This window comes from Vulpes lagopus, chromosome 8, assembly GCF_018345385.1.
Source record: "Vulpes lagopus strain Blue_001 chromosome 8, ASM1834538v1, whole genome shotgun sequence".
NCBI lineage: Eukaryota > Metazoa > Chordata > Mammalia > Carnivora > Canidae > Vulpes > Vulpes lagopus.
This window is the reverse complement of record NC_054831.1, coordinates 24,095,211-24,112,263: the sequence shown is the minus strand read 5'-3', so window position 1 is coordinate 24,112,263 and position 17,053 is coordinate 24,095,211. Positions and strand designations below refer to the sequence as shown.

At 46.7% G+C, this 17,053-nt stretch overlaps 1 protein-coding gene across 1 annotated transcript; it reads left to right on the top strand.

Moving 5' to 3' along the window:
* Positions 1 to 5,795: 5,795 nt before the first annotated feature.
* Positions 5,796 to 6,250, top strand: LOC121497626 (60S ribosomal protein L32-like). The gene has a single exon (XM_041767380.1). The coding sequence runs from the start codon at positions 5,796 to 5,798 to the stop codon at positions 6,201 to 6,203; it is 408 nt and encodes a 135-aa protein (XP_041623314.1). The 3' UTR covers positions 6,204 to 6,250.
* The last annotated feature ends 10,803 nt before the right edge of the window (positions 6,251 to 17,053 follow it).

Here is a 17,053-nt window from a genome sequence, read left to right as displayed (position 1 = left end):
CATTGCTAAGTTGCTGAGCAGGATCCCAGTCCAAGTCTCCCTGGCTTCCAAGCCCCAGGCCAGCATTTCCCTTGCCCAGCTGCAAAACGGGGATGATTTTGCAGTCTACTGTCAGTACCATTGTGAGAGTCCCATGAAGGAATTCACAGGAACGTGTCTTTGAGTTCTAGAGCAGTGTGATGTGTGTAAGGGCTTCTCAGGGTGCCTCCCATAGAGCCTGGGTAGAATGCACCCCTTCTTTTAAATCCTGATGGTCTCTTCTTAAAGAAAATGAGACCAATAAGGAGCCAGAGTAAGCCTCTGACGGAGTGGGATGTGGGGAGAAGTGGGTGTCCCCGCCTGCTCCTGGGTAAAACTAGATGCTTCCTGTGCCATGACCACCCAATGGCAAAGAATTCTATGGCCTGAATTACAGCCTCCCTGCTCTGACAGGTCCCAAATCCCTTCTTCACCTCATCTGAGACACTTGGCCACTCATAGTGCATGAAGGCACACACACACACACACACACACACACACACACACGTGCATGCAAACATGAGCATCCATGCACACAGAAACATGCATTCATATAGAAACATGCATTCAGGCACAAACATGCATGCAGGCACACATATGCACACACATGACAAGGAATTCCGGGGGTAGATTATGGCTCCCCATCAGCATCCTGGCATTCATGGGAAGTCTTGCTTACCCTACCCTTTGTGTGGCCTCTGTGGGTCAGAATTAGTAGCCTTTCTGGCTATCATTAATCCCTAAATGTCCCAACCCTTTATGTCCCTCCCTGCCAGCAGCAAGACCACTTCTCTCAATGTACTATCCATCTCCCAAAAGTGGCTCCTGACCTCCATTCAGCCTGTTTCTGTCATTGGCATGAATATCATTATCCTTGCATGCAGGCCTTACTGACTTACATGAGTTTTAAGAGCCCTTAACTAAGAATCCATGGGTGGCCATGTTGGGCTTTAGGCCTCCCAAGATGCCAAGGGGTTTTGTACTGAAGAGACTGCTGAGGTGGCAGGACATGCTTCTCTGAGGATTCCAGGGCTTTCTAGTTGTTAGCCCTCAATTCAATTCATTCTTCAACTTCAGATCCCTCTGTCCTTCCTTTCTATTTATTGCTCTATTTCTCTTGCCATTGACTCTTCATAGAATCAATGAGATCCTGGAGATACTCTTAGAGAAAGGGTACTCCATATCCACCATTATGGGCTGAACTGTGCTTCCCCAAAATTCATATATTGAAGTTCTAAGCTCCAGTATCTCAGAATGTGATAGTATTTGGAGATAGGGCATTTCAAAGGATGATTAAGTTAAAATGAGGTCATATGGGGAGGGCCCTAATCCAATATGACTAGTGCCCTTAAAAAAAGAGGAGTTTAGGACACAGACATAGACCCAGTCAGAGGAAAGGCCTCTGTGAGGACTTTGTGAGGACCCAGGGTGAACATAGCCATCTATAAGCCAAGGAGAGAGGCTCTGCAGAATGCAACCCTGCTGACACTTTGATGCTAGACTTCTAGCCTCAGAACTATGAGAAAATAAATGTCTGTTGCTTAAGACCCCCACCCACCCTCACCTCCTAGTGCATGTTGGCATGGCAGCCCAAGCAGATCAGTATGCCGTCTGAATGCATGGACGACTCAGAACACACAGCCCATCAGGTGAGGAAGAAAGGCTGTTGAGGTGTGTGCTTAGCACAGTGCAGGTTGCTGTGGGGAGTCCGGGAAGATGCTGTTGACCTGTGGGTTCCATGAAGGTAGGGCCATCATTCTCCCTATATCCTGTCACAGCCCTCAAATGCATGAGTTGAACTGAGGCTCCGCCTTGTGAAAACTTTCTTTCCAACTACAGAGTAGAGACCTAAATATCAGAAACTTCTCAGAAACACCTGGGACATTTACCTTAGTGGGGGAAAATAAGGCATTTCAAAAAGAGGCTGTACTGTTGCAGAGTGCAGGGACAAGAACTTCTTAGAACCTTTCAGGCAGGAAGCCTCATGGAGGTGGGCATATGGGGGTTGTCAGGTGGGAGGTAGAACAAATTGGCTGAACGTCCAGGCAACCTGTGCATTTTCTGAGCTGGAACCAGGATGTCAGGAGAGAAGACATGAGGCATAAGGGACCAGCTTACGGAAGAATGGATCAAAATGTACAGGGTGTTAGGAAGAAAGAGCAAGCAGAGTAATTCCGAGGGTGAAGACAAAAAGTTATTGAAGCTATAGATCTCACTATGGAAGGAGCCTTAAGGTCCCTCAGGACTGCCTATCATCTGCAGGCTTGCGCCTTGCAGGGCCAGCCAGCCTCAATATAAACAGGTAAGAGGGAGAGAACACTGCTCCAGGAGTCCAGAGCCCTCAGTTGTGGTCCTGGCTTTGCTGTGGGCTCCCTGTTGGGCCTTGAGCTTGTCACAGGGTGAGCCTCTGCTTCATGGTCCCATAATGCCTGGTCTCAATGGTACCTGTCACCCTCTGGCTCCACCTTACCCTGGCTCTGCTTTTAGTGATGCGGTTCACTGCTTTCTCAGGGCTCACTTCCAACAATGGGGAGCATCCTTTATTAATAGGAAGTAGACTTCAAGTAGCTTGCACCCTAGTCCAAATTCTGCTCTTTCAGTTACTCAGAGTAAACCTCCCCCCAGCTCCATGACAGTCCCCAGTATGTCAAGGAACCCCCATTACGGTCCCCTGGCCAAACCCCTCCAGGCCAGAAGTCCCATGTCTACTTCACTACCCTACCCTTGACCCAACTTCCAGGACTTTCTTAGCTTGCAGTCCTCTTCTGGGTCATCAGTGTTCCTCCAAAAGTGTGTTTCCTCTCCTCATGTGTCCTGTGGTGGGTGACATGTCAGCCTCTTCTAGGGAAAGCCCCATATCCTAACAGCCCATTTCTACCTCCCAGGACTCGGGCACTCCAGTGTCTAAATCCACGATCCCAAATTGTTTCTGTCCCCAGCCCTTCCTGGGGTCATGTGTTTCTGTCTCCAACAATACTGGGGAGATGAGTGGGGGTCGGGGGCCTGGGTCCTACTTGGGAGGCCTGTGGTTGAGAAGACCCCCCTCTCCTGCTCTTCTAAGGGTTAACAGAGTCCTGAGCCAACAGGGCCAGGATAGGAAGGGGCTCCAGGAAAGGGGAAGGATATCTTGCCTTTTTATCCGGGTTACAATGCTGAAAGTGAGCCAGTTGGGGGAGGAGCTGGAGCCTGAAAACAACCGCCCCCAAATAAAATTATGAATGGGCTGCCTCTACAACAATACTGAAGGTGTGGGGAGGGGGGAGCATTGGGTCTGTTGACAAGCAGCAAGGTCAGGGCCCCCGCCAGCACCGTAAACAAGGACTCACAATGCCCTCCTTTCCTCCAGGAGCCAGCTCCTCTCCTGGCCCTGGTCCCCTGGGCCTCGACCTGCTCTGTCCCTCATCCTTGCAGGAGTCTGTCACTGAAAAGCCACCGTTACTTCCTCAGGGAAAGGCCCAGCCTTTTGTGAGCTCTTACTTCCTCCTCCTGTGGGAACCACTCTTGGGGCTGTGACATCTGCTTCAAGGCAGCTTTCTCAGGGGGCCCAAGGTGGGAAAAGAGGAGGGGTGCTGGCTGCAGGGCAGGGGGGCTGCAACCTGTCTGGGCTGGGATTGTCATCACGAGGCCTGAGGAGGGAGAACAATGAGGGGAGCCCCAGGGCCCCCCCTCGGGGTAGATGCTGGTGCAAGCTTCCTCTTCCCACAAGCCTGCTCTTTTGTGTGTGTGTTTATTGGGGGGTCAGGGGAATTCTTTTGTTTGCTTTTGTTTCCCTTTTTTTTTTTTGGTTTGGCCTTTGGTTAGCCCCAGGCTCAGACTAGGGAGTGTGGAGGGGCAGTGATGCCACCAGAGTTCTTCGGTGAACTCTCTGAAGGAGTGGACAGAGAGCTGGCATGGGAATGAAGGTAGCGATGGCTTTTGTGGGGGAGAGGTTGTGTGGGGTGAATTTTAGGGTTTCATGGGCCAGAAAAGTAAGATGCTGGGACATAGTCACCAGATGCTTTTATGACCTATAGACCCTTTGAGCTGTGTGTGTGAGGCATCTGGGTAGTGCAACTGAGACCCTTAGCAAAAGCCACACACAAGATAAGTGCTTGATGACTAGCTGAAGGCCATGTGGAGGGGTGCAGGGCCAAGAGCTCTATCTTCAGGGGTATCCTGGAGTCTGTGACTTAGTCACTCCTTAGTTCCATGCTTGGGTCCAAGGAAGCCCTGCCAACATTCTACTATATATGTCACCACCCGTGCTCCCTGTGGCTGGGACATACGTGGTAGACTGATCAAAGAACACCCAAGGGAGCCCAGAGAAGTCGCACCACTTGGGAGAGAGACTGTTTTGATTTTAGTTCTCTACAAGAGCTCAGGGTGCTGAGAGGCTTAGCTATCATGAGAGCTCCATTTTCTAGAAAAGCTTCCAGCCCCATGAAAAGAGTGGCAGGAGTCAGAAGAGCAGTTGCCCCCGGTTGCAAAGTTCAACCTGACTTTCCTACCAGCTGAATGTAGGCAAGTTTTCTACCATGCACTGAAGCTTATATAGATGCAGTGTGGACATTTCCATTCTCTTGAGCTCGTATCTGAGAGGACATGCATAAGTAATTAAGGTGAAAGGAGCAGTCCTTTTTGGTCCTTAGGGAACAATTTAGAAAGATTTCCCAGGAATTATCTCTGAAAAATTGGAATGGGAGACCTCGACTTCCTTAGCTGAAGTGCCCGTGGTTTCTGGGAATGCCTCAGCTTCCTTCCAGAGCTGTGAGTCTTAGCTCTAGCTGCACAGTAGAGTCACATGAGAGGAAAAGCCAAATATCAGATAGCCACTCTGGAAGAGAGTTTGGTAGTTGTTTCTTAAAGGATCAAACATGCAGCTATCAGGTGACTCAGCAATTGCACTCTGTGGGCTTTTATCCTAGAGAAATGAAAAGTTATATTCACATGAAAACCTGTACATGAATGTTCTAAGCAGCTCTACCCATCATAGCCCCAAAATGGAAACAACTCAGAGGTCCTTTGATGGGTGACTGGTTAAATTAAACCTGGTATGTCCACACCATGAGTTACTGGTCAATGACAAATACAGTGAGTTATCAACATAGGCAACAATTTGGGGGCATCTCAAGGGAATTATGCTGAGTAAAAGAAGCCAATTTCAAAAGCCAGTTTCAATAGACTGATTCCATTTGTATCATTCTCAAAATATCCAAATGTTAGAGATGGAAAACAGATTCGTGGTTGCTAGGGCAAGGAACAGGGATGGTGGGTGAGGCTGTAAAGGGATGGTATGTGAGAGCCTCATGGTGATGGAATGGCTCTGTATCTTGATTGTGGTGGTGGTGGTCACACAAATCTACACATGGGCTAAGACTGCATAGAACCACATGCACGTACCTATAAAACTAATGAAATCTGAAGAAGTTCTGTGGATTATACCAATGTCAATGTCTTGGACTGGATATGGTCCTGTGGTTACAATGACATTATCACTGAGAGAAACAAGGTGAAAGGTACACAGGACCTCCTGTACACTATTTTGCAACTTTCTGTGAATCTATCATTGTTTCAAACTAAGAAGTAAAAACTACAATCAGAAATGAGACATTCTGGGCTTCATCTCTACCAGAGTCAGGTGATTGTCAAGCAGACACATAAGAAAAGATCAAGACCTGACTAATCCAAGGAGACACTGGTAGTTTATTTCTTTAAAAAATTTTTTTAATTTAAATTCCATTAGCCCTCTCTTCCTAGGCGCTGCCTGCAGAGGTGGCAGCCACCGATTGCTGGGCATCATGGCTGCCCTCAGACCTCTGGTGAAGTCCAAGATCATTAAAAAGAGGACCAAGAGGTTCATCCGGCACCAGTCAGACCGATATGTCAAAATTAAGCGCAACTGGCAGAAATGCAGAGGCATTGACAATAGGGTACGCAGAAGATTCAAGGGCCAAATCTTGATGCCCAACATTGGTTATGGGAGCAACAAGAAAACAAAGCACATGCTGCCCAGTGGCTTCCGGAAGTTCCTAGTCCACAACGTCAAGGAGCTTGAAGTGCTGCTGATGTGCAACAAACCTTATTGTGCAGAGATTGCTCACAATGTATTCTCCAAGAACTGCAAAGCCATTGTGGAAAGAGCAGCCCAGCTGGCCATCACAGTCACCAATCCGAATGCCAGGCTGCGTAGCGAAGAAAATGAATAGACAGCTTATGTGCGTGTCATATTTGTGTTAATAAAACCATAAAACTACAAAAAAACTAAATTCTATTAGCCAACATATAGTATGTCATTAGTTTCAAATGTAGTGTTCAATAAGTTATCAGTTGCATATAACACCTAGTGCTCATCACACCACATAGACAGTTTATTTCTTACAGTGACAGTGAAAAGAAGAACAAAGGGTGCCATTTCCTAAAGAGCCCTGTCCACCATGCCAGAAGGACAACATGGAGACAAAAGGGGCCAGATGACCGCAGCAGGGGATGTGGGACAGTCTCCTACCAGCTCCTCCCAGGCTCCCATCCCTGGACTGCCATCCCATCACAAGCTGTCTTGCCAAGACTCAGACGAGCTGAGCCTCACATTTTGCCTGCATGGCCTGTGTGGACCTGTGCAAGGTTGCTAGGGTACCTTGGTTTTCAAAGCCCCTTTTCCACTGCTCTTTCAGAGTGGGCCTAGGCATCCAATAGTGTAAAAAGCCTCCCTGTATTCCATCAGTAAGCTGGGATTGGAAGCCCAGGTCAAGCTCTGTAAACAGAGGGCCAGAGGTTTGCATTCTGACTCCACCAGCGCCATGCCCTCAGGCAATTCAGTCTCTGATTGGACCTCCTCACCTATAAAAGTGGGGATGGCTAGCCCTTAAAAGGAAAGCCACTGGTTGTAAGGTTAGGGACTTGCTCCTTGGGACATTCCCGTACTTGCTATTATGAGCACAACCTCTTCCTTGCCAGAGAAGTTCTTAGGACAAGCAAAAGTCACCCTCAGTGAGCACAGGTGCCCGTGAGGCTTTCTCCCAGACAAAAGCAGGTTAATGACAAAGCATGAAGAGAAGGGGTGCTTTGGACAGAACAGGGCACCTGCTAACATATGCCACAGCTGTGTATCCACGCATAGACACTTCTAGAGCAATTCTTCTCTTAGACCAAGAGAGTCTTTGCATACATACACACAGACCTAAAGGAAGAATATCATTGTCTTCACCTAAACATGGAAACAAATTAAAATGACATCCCAGATCCCAGGTTATAAGCTTTCTCCTTCATTCAGTGAATTCATTTGTTCTTTCATTCATTCAACCCACAAACATTTTAAATGTGCCTCATAATTATTTGGTATTCTTTAATCAACTCTCAACTTTTCATTTGGAACTGTATGCTCAGGCTTGAACTCTGGGCCATCCAGAAAGCCCCAAATACTTACTTGATATTAGTTATCAGGGCCTGAAATATACAGAAGTAATCAAGAGCACTAACAAGGCTGGGGGCTGGGTGAAGGAGAGCAGAAGACTAGACCTGGGATATCTAGGGAGGCCTGAGTCCTCCTAGTTGAACAGTAGCCTTTGTAGGAGACTCTCCAGAGCCTTTCCTATGTAACATGCACTGTGTATCCCCAGGATAGAGATGTAGCCATAGGAGTTTCCCAAACCCACCCCAACTCAGAGCATTTCATGACACCTCTTTGGGAAATGCTGTCCGATGCCAACAACAAGATCTGTTGGAATAGGGAGGGTGACCCTGGGTGTCAGGAGAGGCTAGGCTCATGTCAAGAACAGACAGGTCAGGCAGCCAGCCAGGTGAAGGGCAAGGGACTGGTAAAGGAAGACAGAGGGTCAGTTAGGAAATTTTTATAGGATTTGGGACAAATGACTTAAAAATGACAGGGAGATATCCTGTCTATTTAGAGGAGGAGACTATTTCTTCCCCCTGAGGTCTGGGGGACTTGGGTACAAGGGGTAGAGAGAAAGCCTGGCTTAAAAGGGAGGTCAACTCAGGAAGAACCAGAAAAGGAGTGTAAATGTCACAGCTGTTAGAGACTGAGATCCTGGGAGAGAAGGTGCAGAGAGTTCCTCAGCTGAGGAACAGCTCAGGTGGCATGAGGCCTGACTTCCCCTGACCAGAATCCTCCCTTCCTGGTAAATCTGTCTCCCAGGCAGTCCCACAAACGAGAACATCTGCCACCTAGTGGCAGAGAAAAATGCTGCATGACAGTGGATTTGCATACTGCAGATGTACATTTTCACAGATTTCTCGTCGATAATGGAATCTTATTTAGTGCAAGGCATCTGCTGCATAATTATAGGTTGCTGATATGTTCCAGATGATAACATCAGTACATTTGGGAATAGGACTGCTTACTCCCAGAGCTTCACACTCCCGTTCATCCTTCTGTATGTAGGCCCTTGGATTCACAGGAATCTGAAATCTCTCAGGAGAGGGCAGGCCGGAGTCCATGTCCGAAGACCCCCCACCAGTTCTGGGGTCCACTCAACGAGGCTGTCTAGTCTTTGTTGTCCTCCAGAGCCCCCCTGGGTGGTGAGTATATCTGCTTCTAACACATGTCTGAGTTAGGAAAAGGCCTACTTGGTGCTGGGCTCTTTCTCCATGAAAATTGCCCAATTATAGTTGAACTATCAAATTATATTTCCACTGTGGGATGCTAGGAGACTTGAAGGCCCTTCAAGTTTCTAGTTCCTAGGTTTTAGTATCAGTTCTTTGCCAGTGTATTAGGAGCTGTTCTTTGTGGTTAACCACCAGGAGATGTGGCTCTTCTCTTTGGTTTTGCCACTGGTGAAAGCATAGTGTGAAATTCTAGTCAGTGAGGAGACTTGCTTCCTCACCTGCCTAGCTGGACCTCAGAGAAGTGCCTCCTATTCCAAATCCCCTTCACTGTGCCTTGACCAACAATATTTCATTCATTTGTTCATCCATGCTTTTATTGCATGCCTACCAGGAGTGGGGTGCTGGAGAAAGGATAGTGGTCATGAGAAAGTACAAAAGCAGTTAGAACTATGGTGCTAGAAGTCACACTGGAAGTATGCCCAGTTATGGGGCTTGGTGCAAATGTACCCAACTAGGCCTGGGTGACTATTCAGGGTTCCCAAAGAAATTGACAGACTAGATGACACTATAAAACATGAAGAGCAGCCAGGCACACAAAAAGCTGGGGAAGGAGAGAAAAGATTGTCAAAGTCGGCTCTGGCCAGTTATCTACAGAGTTGAGAAAGAGTAAGAACTACTGGGGGCCAGATCTCATGGGTAGAGTCCAGAGGCTGACATGAGCAGCAGTCCTTATGTGCCCCTTGAAACTGTAGGCAAGTCTTAAGGTGGGTCTCAGAGAAGTCTAGAAACCTCACTTGAATGGCCCAAACTCTTTAACGGCCTTGAACTTGAATGTATCTCTTAAGAATCTTTTGGTCTGGGAGTAATACAAGATTTGGTAGGACATTTGGGACTTATCCAGAAAGACTGGGTTTCTAAAATGGAATAGAAATTTGGGAGGGTAGATAAATTGATGGCTTCTCTAGTACCAGGCTAGGTGGGTAAACCAAAGACACAGCCTTCTGGATGAACTAGGCAAAGGAGATCTTTGCGTATAAGAAATCTGCACATACAAGAGTCTGAAGTGGGGGTCAGAATGTTGGGTTTGGTGACCTAGGAACTTGACTCCTAATAACGAGCTTCCTCCCTTAAATTTCTTTTCTTTTCTTTTTTTTTTTTAAGCTTTTATTTTAGGGACAGAGAACGTGCACAAGCAGAAGGAGTGGCAGAGGGAGAAGCAGACTCTCTGCTGAGTGGGGAGTCCAATGTGGGGCTCAATCCCAGCATCCTGGAATCATGAATTAAGCCAAAGGCAGACACTTAACTGACTGAGCCACCCAGGCACCCCCTTCCCTTAAATTTCAATGACTTCTTTTTTTCCATTGGTTTTGGTTTACTCATTTATAAAAATATGAAGATTTGGCCTAAAAAATATTTTTCTAAAAAAAGCAAACATAAATTTATTCTTTCACAGGTGTAGGCTGGGACAAGATCCCTGTGAAAGGGGAGAATCTTTGCCTTTTCCAGCTTCTGGCAGCTGTAGGAGTTCTTTGGTTTGCAGAAGCAGCCCTTGAATCTCTCCCTATCTTCACATGGCTTTCCTCTCCTCTATTTTCCTCTTCTATCTCTTATAAGAACACGTGTCATTCGACTGGCTTAAAAATCTTAAAGAACAATCCATGGAACAACTTGGAACAATCCATGATTGTGAATCAATGCCTTATCACTGTGTTCTTTTATCTGCAAATCTTTCCCTTCCTCCTTCCCTCAGAGCAGCAGAAGATCTTGCCCAGGATACCATTGTCACACTCGTCCGCTTCCTGCATGGTGTCTCTAACATCCATCACTTTGCTAAGAACATTCTGTAGTGAGCAGGGCAATGACACCCTGCTGGGGACTGCAGATTCAAGATCTACAGTCACGAAACTGATGTCTCTCTGGTATACACACATCGTACTCCAAGAAGCTGTAAGTCTTACTTTAGCCCCACTGGAAAATCAGAAAGCCCAGACCTTCCAAGAGCAACCTGGCACTCTGCACTGATGGACGGGGGTTGTCTAGCACCTATGGGAATAGAACCAGACTCCTAGGAGGTAGGATCAGCAGGAACTGTTATGCACACAGAGCTGCCCCATGTGAAGCTCAATGGTCATTTCATGCTGGCCTCTCTGCTGGCCCCAAACCTCTGGCTCTGTGTATAGCCAGCATGTGGAATAATGGGGACAGTCAGGAAGCTTATGGCCAACGGCCACGTCAGTCTGGGAAGAAAGTTCCTGTATCCAGATCTTCTGAAGGATAAGCCAGAGTGTCATGAAGAGGGATAGCTCTAGATTACCAGAGAAAGGCCAATAAACAGGTAGACCCTCCATCTAGAATCCCAGGCAGGCAGTTGGCATTAGGGGAGTGTGCTAGGGAAGGATACAAGGGCCCCAATGGAGAGTAGTTGAACAGAAAAACCAAGATATCTCCAGGAGGCAGTGTCTGGGGATCATTTGGACCCTAGTCTCTTAATCTGTAAATGAGTATTTACAGATTTACAGATAAGAATAGGGGTAAATAACTGTAAATGGAGATGGTGATTAAAAGAGGTAAGGCACATGGAAGTATTTAAATGGGTGTATACTATGGCTATGGTAACAAATTACCACAACTAGTGGCTTAAAACAGTGGAAATTTGTTCTCCCACCATTCTGTAGACCAGAGTCTGAAATCTGTATCCCTGGAACAAATGAGTAAACAAACAAATAAGCAAAAAGCAGAAATGGACACTTAAATACAGAGAATAAACTGATGGTTGCCAGAGGGGAGGATAGTGGGATGGGCAAAATAGGTGAAGGGATGTGGGAGGTACAGGCTTCTGGTTATGGAATGAGAAAGTCATGGGGATGAAAAGTACAGCACAGTGAATATAGTCAATGGTATTATAATGGCGTAGTATGGTGACAGATGGTGGCTACACTAGTGGTGAGCACAGCATCATGTATAGAGTTGTTGAATTACTGTGTTGTATACCTGAAACTAATGTAATATTGTGTGCCAACTATACTTCAGTAAAATATATATATATATGTAAAATCAAATTAAATCATATTAGTATCACTGCACTGAAATCAAGATGTCAGCAGAGCTGTGCTCTCCCTGGAGGCCCTAGGACAGATACTCTTCCTTGCCCCTTCCAGCTTCTGGTGCTGCTGGTGTTCCTGGGCTTGTGGCTACATGACTCCAGTTTTCAAGGCCAGCATCTTCTCATCTCTCTCCATTCTGTCTTCATCTTCTCTCTGTGTGTCAAATACTCTCTGCCTCCTCTTGTAAAGACACCTATGGTTCCATTGGTAATCCAGGGTAATCTTCCCACCTCAAGACCCTTACTGTATTTACATGTGCAAAGACCCATTTTCCAACTAGGGTTACATTCATAGGATCCAGGAATAAGGAACTGATGTCTTTGGGAGCCACTGTTCTCCTGACCACATGGGGATGATGGTATTATATGCTAGCAGGGTTGTTGTGAGGGTTAAATAAGTCCAAGTTCTTGAAAGTGCCTGGCACAATGCAGGGCACCTAGATGGCACCCAGGAATTGCTCATTGGCTTTAAGATGCAGGCTGGGAGTTGCAAAGACTGGGCAATCCCTTACAGCAGAAAAAGGAGCACAAGTAGGAACCCAGTGCTAGGATTAGGCCTGTACATGGGGTGGGATAGGAGCTGAGCAAACAATCCCCAGTTGGTGCTTCCTAGGAAGCCAGTGCAATGGCCCAGCCCATTTAGGGACAGATGGGGTCCATGAAGACAGCTGTTACAAGTTCCTGAGTAATGGCCCTGCCTGGCCACAGGCTTCATTTCCCAACTTGGGATTTAAGTTAAACAAATGGTCCCTTCTCTACAGCCATTTCAGAGCTGTCAGGATTTCAGATGGAATTTAGATATTACTTTGAATCAGGTCTTAGAGGGCTCACAAAGTTGTGAGGTCTGGGCCTCCACTGGCAGCCAAGGTGCTGGACTGGAAAGGCCAGCCTGACCTGCTTCTAATAGTGATCGTGGGGTCAAGTTCTTCTTGAAGAAATGATGACTACTGGTTCTGGAACTCTTTCATTCTGAGCAACTGAGCAGTGCTGGCAGATGTTGGGCTGCTTTATTGGATCTCAGGGTGTGGTATAAATCCTGAAACTAAGGCTCAGTATCACGTACTTCTGTTATGAGCTGAATTTGTCCCTATTCTCCCAGCTTATATGTTGAAGCCCTAATCCTCAATGTGATTATTTGGGGGTAGGATGTTTAAGGAGGTAATTAAGGTTAAATGAAATCATTAGGGTGGGGTTCTAACTAAACAGGACTGGTGTCCTTATATAAAGAGGGAGAGATACCAGGGGGGTGTGTGCACAGAGGAAAGGCCATGTGAGGACATGGTGATAAAGCGGCCATCTCTACAAGTTAGGAAGAGGAGTCTCATCAGAAACCAACCTTGCTGCACTTTAATATTGGACTTCGGCCTCCAGAACTGTGGGAAAACAGATTTGTATTATTTAAGCCACCCAGTCAATAGTATACTGTTTAAACAAGCCAATCCCAGCCTCCTTTGGGAACCAGAGGGTCACTCAATCCTCTTATTACTACAAAGCCTGCTTCCCACAGCCCCTGGTTGTTGATACTGTTTCTGATGCCACCCCAATGTGGCCTGCATGGGGCAGTCTCCTTTTTCCCCAGGGTTGTGAGTCTATGTTGGTTGCATCAGTTCAGTGTCAGTTGTTATGTAAGGCTTGCCCCATAACTAAAAAGTGGGAAACACTCCCTCCCCAATAGAGTGAAGAGGAGGGGATTAAAACAGGAGTTGGCTCACAGGCCAAGAGATGGAGGTCTGTGTGGGATTAGGATGCACCAGCCCCAGGGAAATTCCAGCACTTGCTTCCTCCTGGAGCTAGGGTAGGCAGCACTCACTTGCTCTTAGGGGCCCTTTCTCAAGTTTCTCCAAGTTCAGGTAGGCTGTGGGTTTGGCTCTGCTGGCTGCAGGTGTGGCCTGACCACAGCTGGGATGGGAGCTCTTTGGGCCTGGGTGCATGGCAAGGGTCAAGCCTCTGACTGTGTGGACCTTGGCCTGGGATTCAGAAGCCTCAGTGAGTAAGCAGGATGCTCAGAATGGCTGATGTGTGGAGGTTGTCCCATACAGTGGGTCCTTGCTGGGACTTCTGTGGGTCAGGACAAGGTTTTTTTTTTTTTTTTTTTTTGAGAAGATTCTGTGCCTTCTCTTAGGCCACAGGCCTGAATTCCTCTAGCCTGTGGGTAAAAGCTCTTGGAAATGGGTGAAAGAGGGGAGGAGGCGGACCCAGTAAGATTTATCTTTGGTGAGTCAGAGAATTAAACTGACCCTGTGGCAGCGCTCCATGAAACAGGAGGTTCTGGAACTCAAAGTTAGCTAAGACCTTGTTCCTTAATCTTTATGAAGACCCTAGAATCTGAATGGCAGTTCTGGAGGCCTTGGGAAACGTCAGGGCCTCTAGATATAGATGAGCCCAGGTATGGATTCCTGGGACAAATGGCCTCAATTCTGAATTTTCAGTCTCAACCAGGAGCTCCCACAGCAACCTACAGGGGGCGCCAATCACCCAGCTTGGGTTCTGCATATTCTTGGTCTTTCAACCCTGAGAGAAACTGGAGGCTTGGTGTTTTAGATAGATTTCAACAGAATTTGATCAAAGCCCAGATTTTTTTCCAGAATTGTAAGGGTTTGTGCTCCTAGTATCTGCCTTTATGTTGCATCTATTATTTTATTGCATGTACAGGGTTGTGGGGGTGGGTTGGCAGGGAGCAAGAAGATGTTAAAGGTCATGGAAGTAGACTGAGGAGCCATGAGTAGAATCCAGTAATTGAAGACCTCAGCAGTGGCCAGGGCCTTTGCTGAATGCATAGACTTGCTTCTCTAAAACCCTCCTGAATCTATCAGAATAGAAAGGCGTCGGGATATGCTAACTGCTGGCTGTGCTTGTGAATGGGGAAGCAGGCTGGTCAGGTAATCTTGCACTAGTTTGGGTCTAACTCACTCTTTCTTTCCTGTCTCACAGAGTTGCATTCTTCTCTATCCCGAAATCTAGATTACTTCCTTGCCCCTTAACCATTATCTAGCCCATCATCAAAACACACCGATTTGGCTTCCAGACTAGCTCCTGAGCCTATCAACTTCACTCCATACTTTGAATATTCTCCTACCTCCCCCCATGCTACCTATGCCCCCCAAGCCATCAGTCTCTCCCTGGAACCACATCAAAGCACCTGGCTGACTCATAGGCATCTACTCTATTTCACTCCCAACAGCCCTTCCTGATAGAGCCACACGGGCCTCCCCAAAAATGGAAATTCCATCACATCATCCTCTGCTTAACCCCATCAGTGGCTTCCCCCTGGCTTACAAGAGAAGGGGGCAAAACTTGACATTGTCTTCTTGGTTCTGCCTGCTTTGCCCCTGTCCAGGTCTCCAGCCTGGCCACCACCGTGCATACACCCAAGTTCTCTCCAGTTCTCTCTCCACAGCCACCTGACCTCTTTCAGACTCCCAGATTCACCGGGAGTGTTCCCTCTTCCTGAGCCCTTTGTTGCACATTGTTCCCTTTGCCTGGAAAGTTCTTTCCTTCATTGTTCTCTGACTCATCCCTTCCTATCTCAGTTTCAATGTCACTCGCACGGGAAGCCTTCCAGGATATCCCACAGGCCAGATCCTCCTCTCGTCTCCTCCCTGTCACCAATTCTCTATCCAGAATCACATTTATTGCAGCTGCAACCGTTTTAAGATGCCTGTCTCCCCCACGCCCGTAGAAGCTGCACAGAGTAATGGCTGCTGCTTTTTGCTCGCCACCTAATTGCCCAGCACCTAGCCCATGGAAGGTTGCTCAGCAGGCATCTTTACATGGGCAAGTGACAAAACAGAGGTTCTTCAGGACAAACAAAATGGGTAGTGTAGGCAGGGGTGAGCTTTTAGAGTGAAAGAAGGGATTATAATTAGAACTTGTCTCTCTCTTAGATCCTTTTTAAAAATAATTGTTGGTTTCTTTTCCGGATGATGCAGTGATACATATTAATGTTTTTCAATGTGGGTATCACAGTTGGAGGAATGAAGTTCAGAGGATGCCTCAGGGACAAAGACCGTAAAACAAAGACAGAAGGAGGCCTCAGAGCCCCATTCCCTAAGGCAGGAGACCACATGTAATTCTGAGCCAAAGATTGGCTGGCTTCATGGGATTTGCATTTTCCTGGGTGATTCTCAGCAACCTCTGGGAGTGACCCAGAAGCATCAAGTTCAACTTGCTCCTGTGTGTCCCCTGGACACATTATGAGACCCCTATGTGTCTCCTTTTCCTCCTCTGTCAAATAGAGATCAATAGTAGAGCCTACTGGGACACCTGGGTGGCTCAGTGATTGAGCGTCTGGCTTTGGTTCAGGGCATTATCCCAGTTCAGGGATCAAGTCCCACATCAAGCTCCCTGCATGGAGCCTGCTTCTCCCTCTGCCTGTGTCTCTGCCTCTTTCTGTGTCTCTCATGAATAAATAAATAAAATCTTTAAAAAAAATAGTAGGGTCACTCTCTGGGGTCATATGGAGTTTTAGATGAGATGAGATGTTATAGCACACATGGTGTTAACGGTACATGTAATCTGTGTCCAGTAAATATCTTTATTACATTAATCACTTTCATCGAAGCAGGCTCCCAGCCCCCTCTCTTGCCATGGACGGTAACCAATAGAATCACAATCATGAAGAGACCTAATTCTCGTTATCAGTGCAATGTATTCCTTTTTCTGGTAATTGTGTGAAATTTCATGATTTAGGCAGGGAAAACGACCCCATTAAAACACTTTGAGGCTATTTCTATCACAAAGCAAAAGCATTATAAAAATGGAGAGGCTTAATTTTTCCATTCATTTAGACAGAAGAAGTTCCTGAAGATTTTCAACTTGGGACTATGTGTAGAGAATGTGTTTTCTGCCTGGAAAATGGCTTATATTGAAGAAGAAGAAAAGCACAGAATTTGCAGGTGAAAGGCATGGGATCTACATGGCCTTCATTTGCTAGCTTCCCAGGTTCAGTTCTCGTAAAATGGGAAAACAGCTTTGTGTTTTCAAGCCAATGTTCAGTAGATTATAGTAGGAAGATGTTCCCTGGATCCCCTCCAGCCATCACTGGCTTTGCCATTATTAACACTCCCATGATTTCAGTCTCAAAGAAAGGGACTTCTTAAAAGTTCCAACTTTAGGACATCAGTAAGTTAAAAATGAGATCTCTGGTTTAAACCAAACAGTCCCTAGCCTTCCTATTAAGAGGAAGACTAGGAGCTTCCCCTGGAGCTCCTAATACCTTTTCTTCTAATGCACGAAGATATTCCCTCTTGCACTACTCACATTAAGGCTTACTGAGGCAAGGCAGGATATTAAGCCTTTTTTCCCCAGTAATCTCCAGCCATTTTCTCCAGTGCTCCACCACTTGGTCGCTCCATACTGCCATTATCCAAATGTGCAATGGTTCTGTCATTT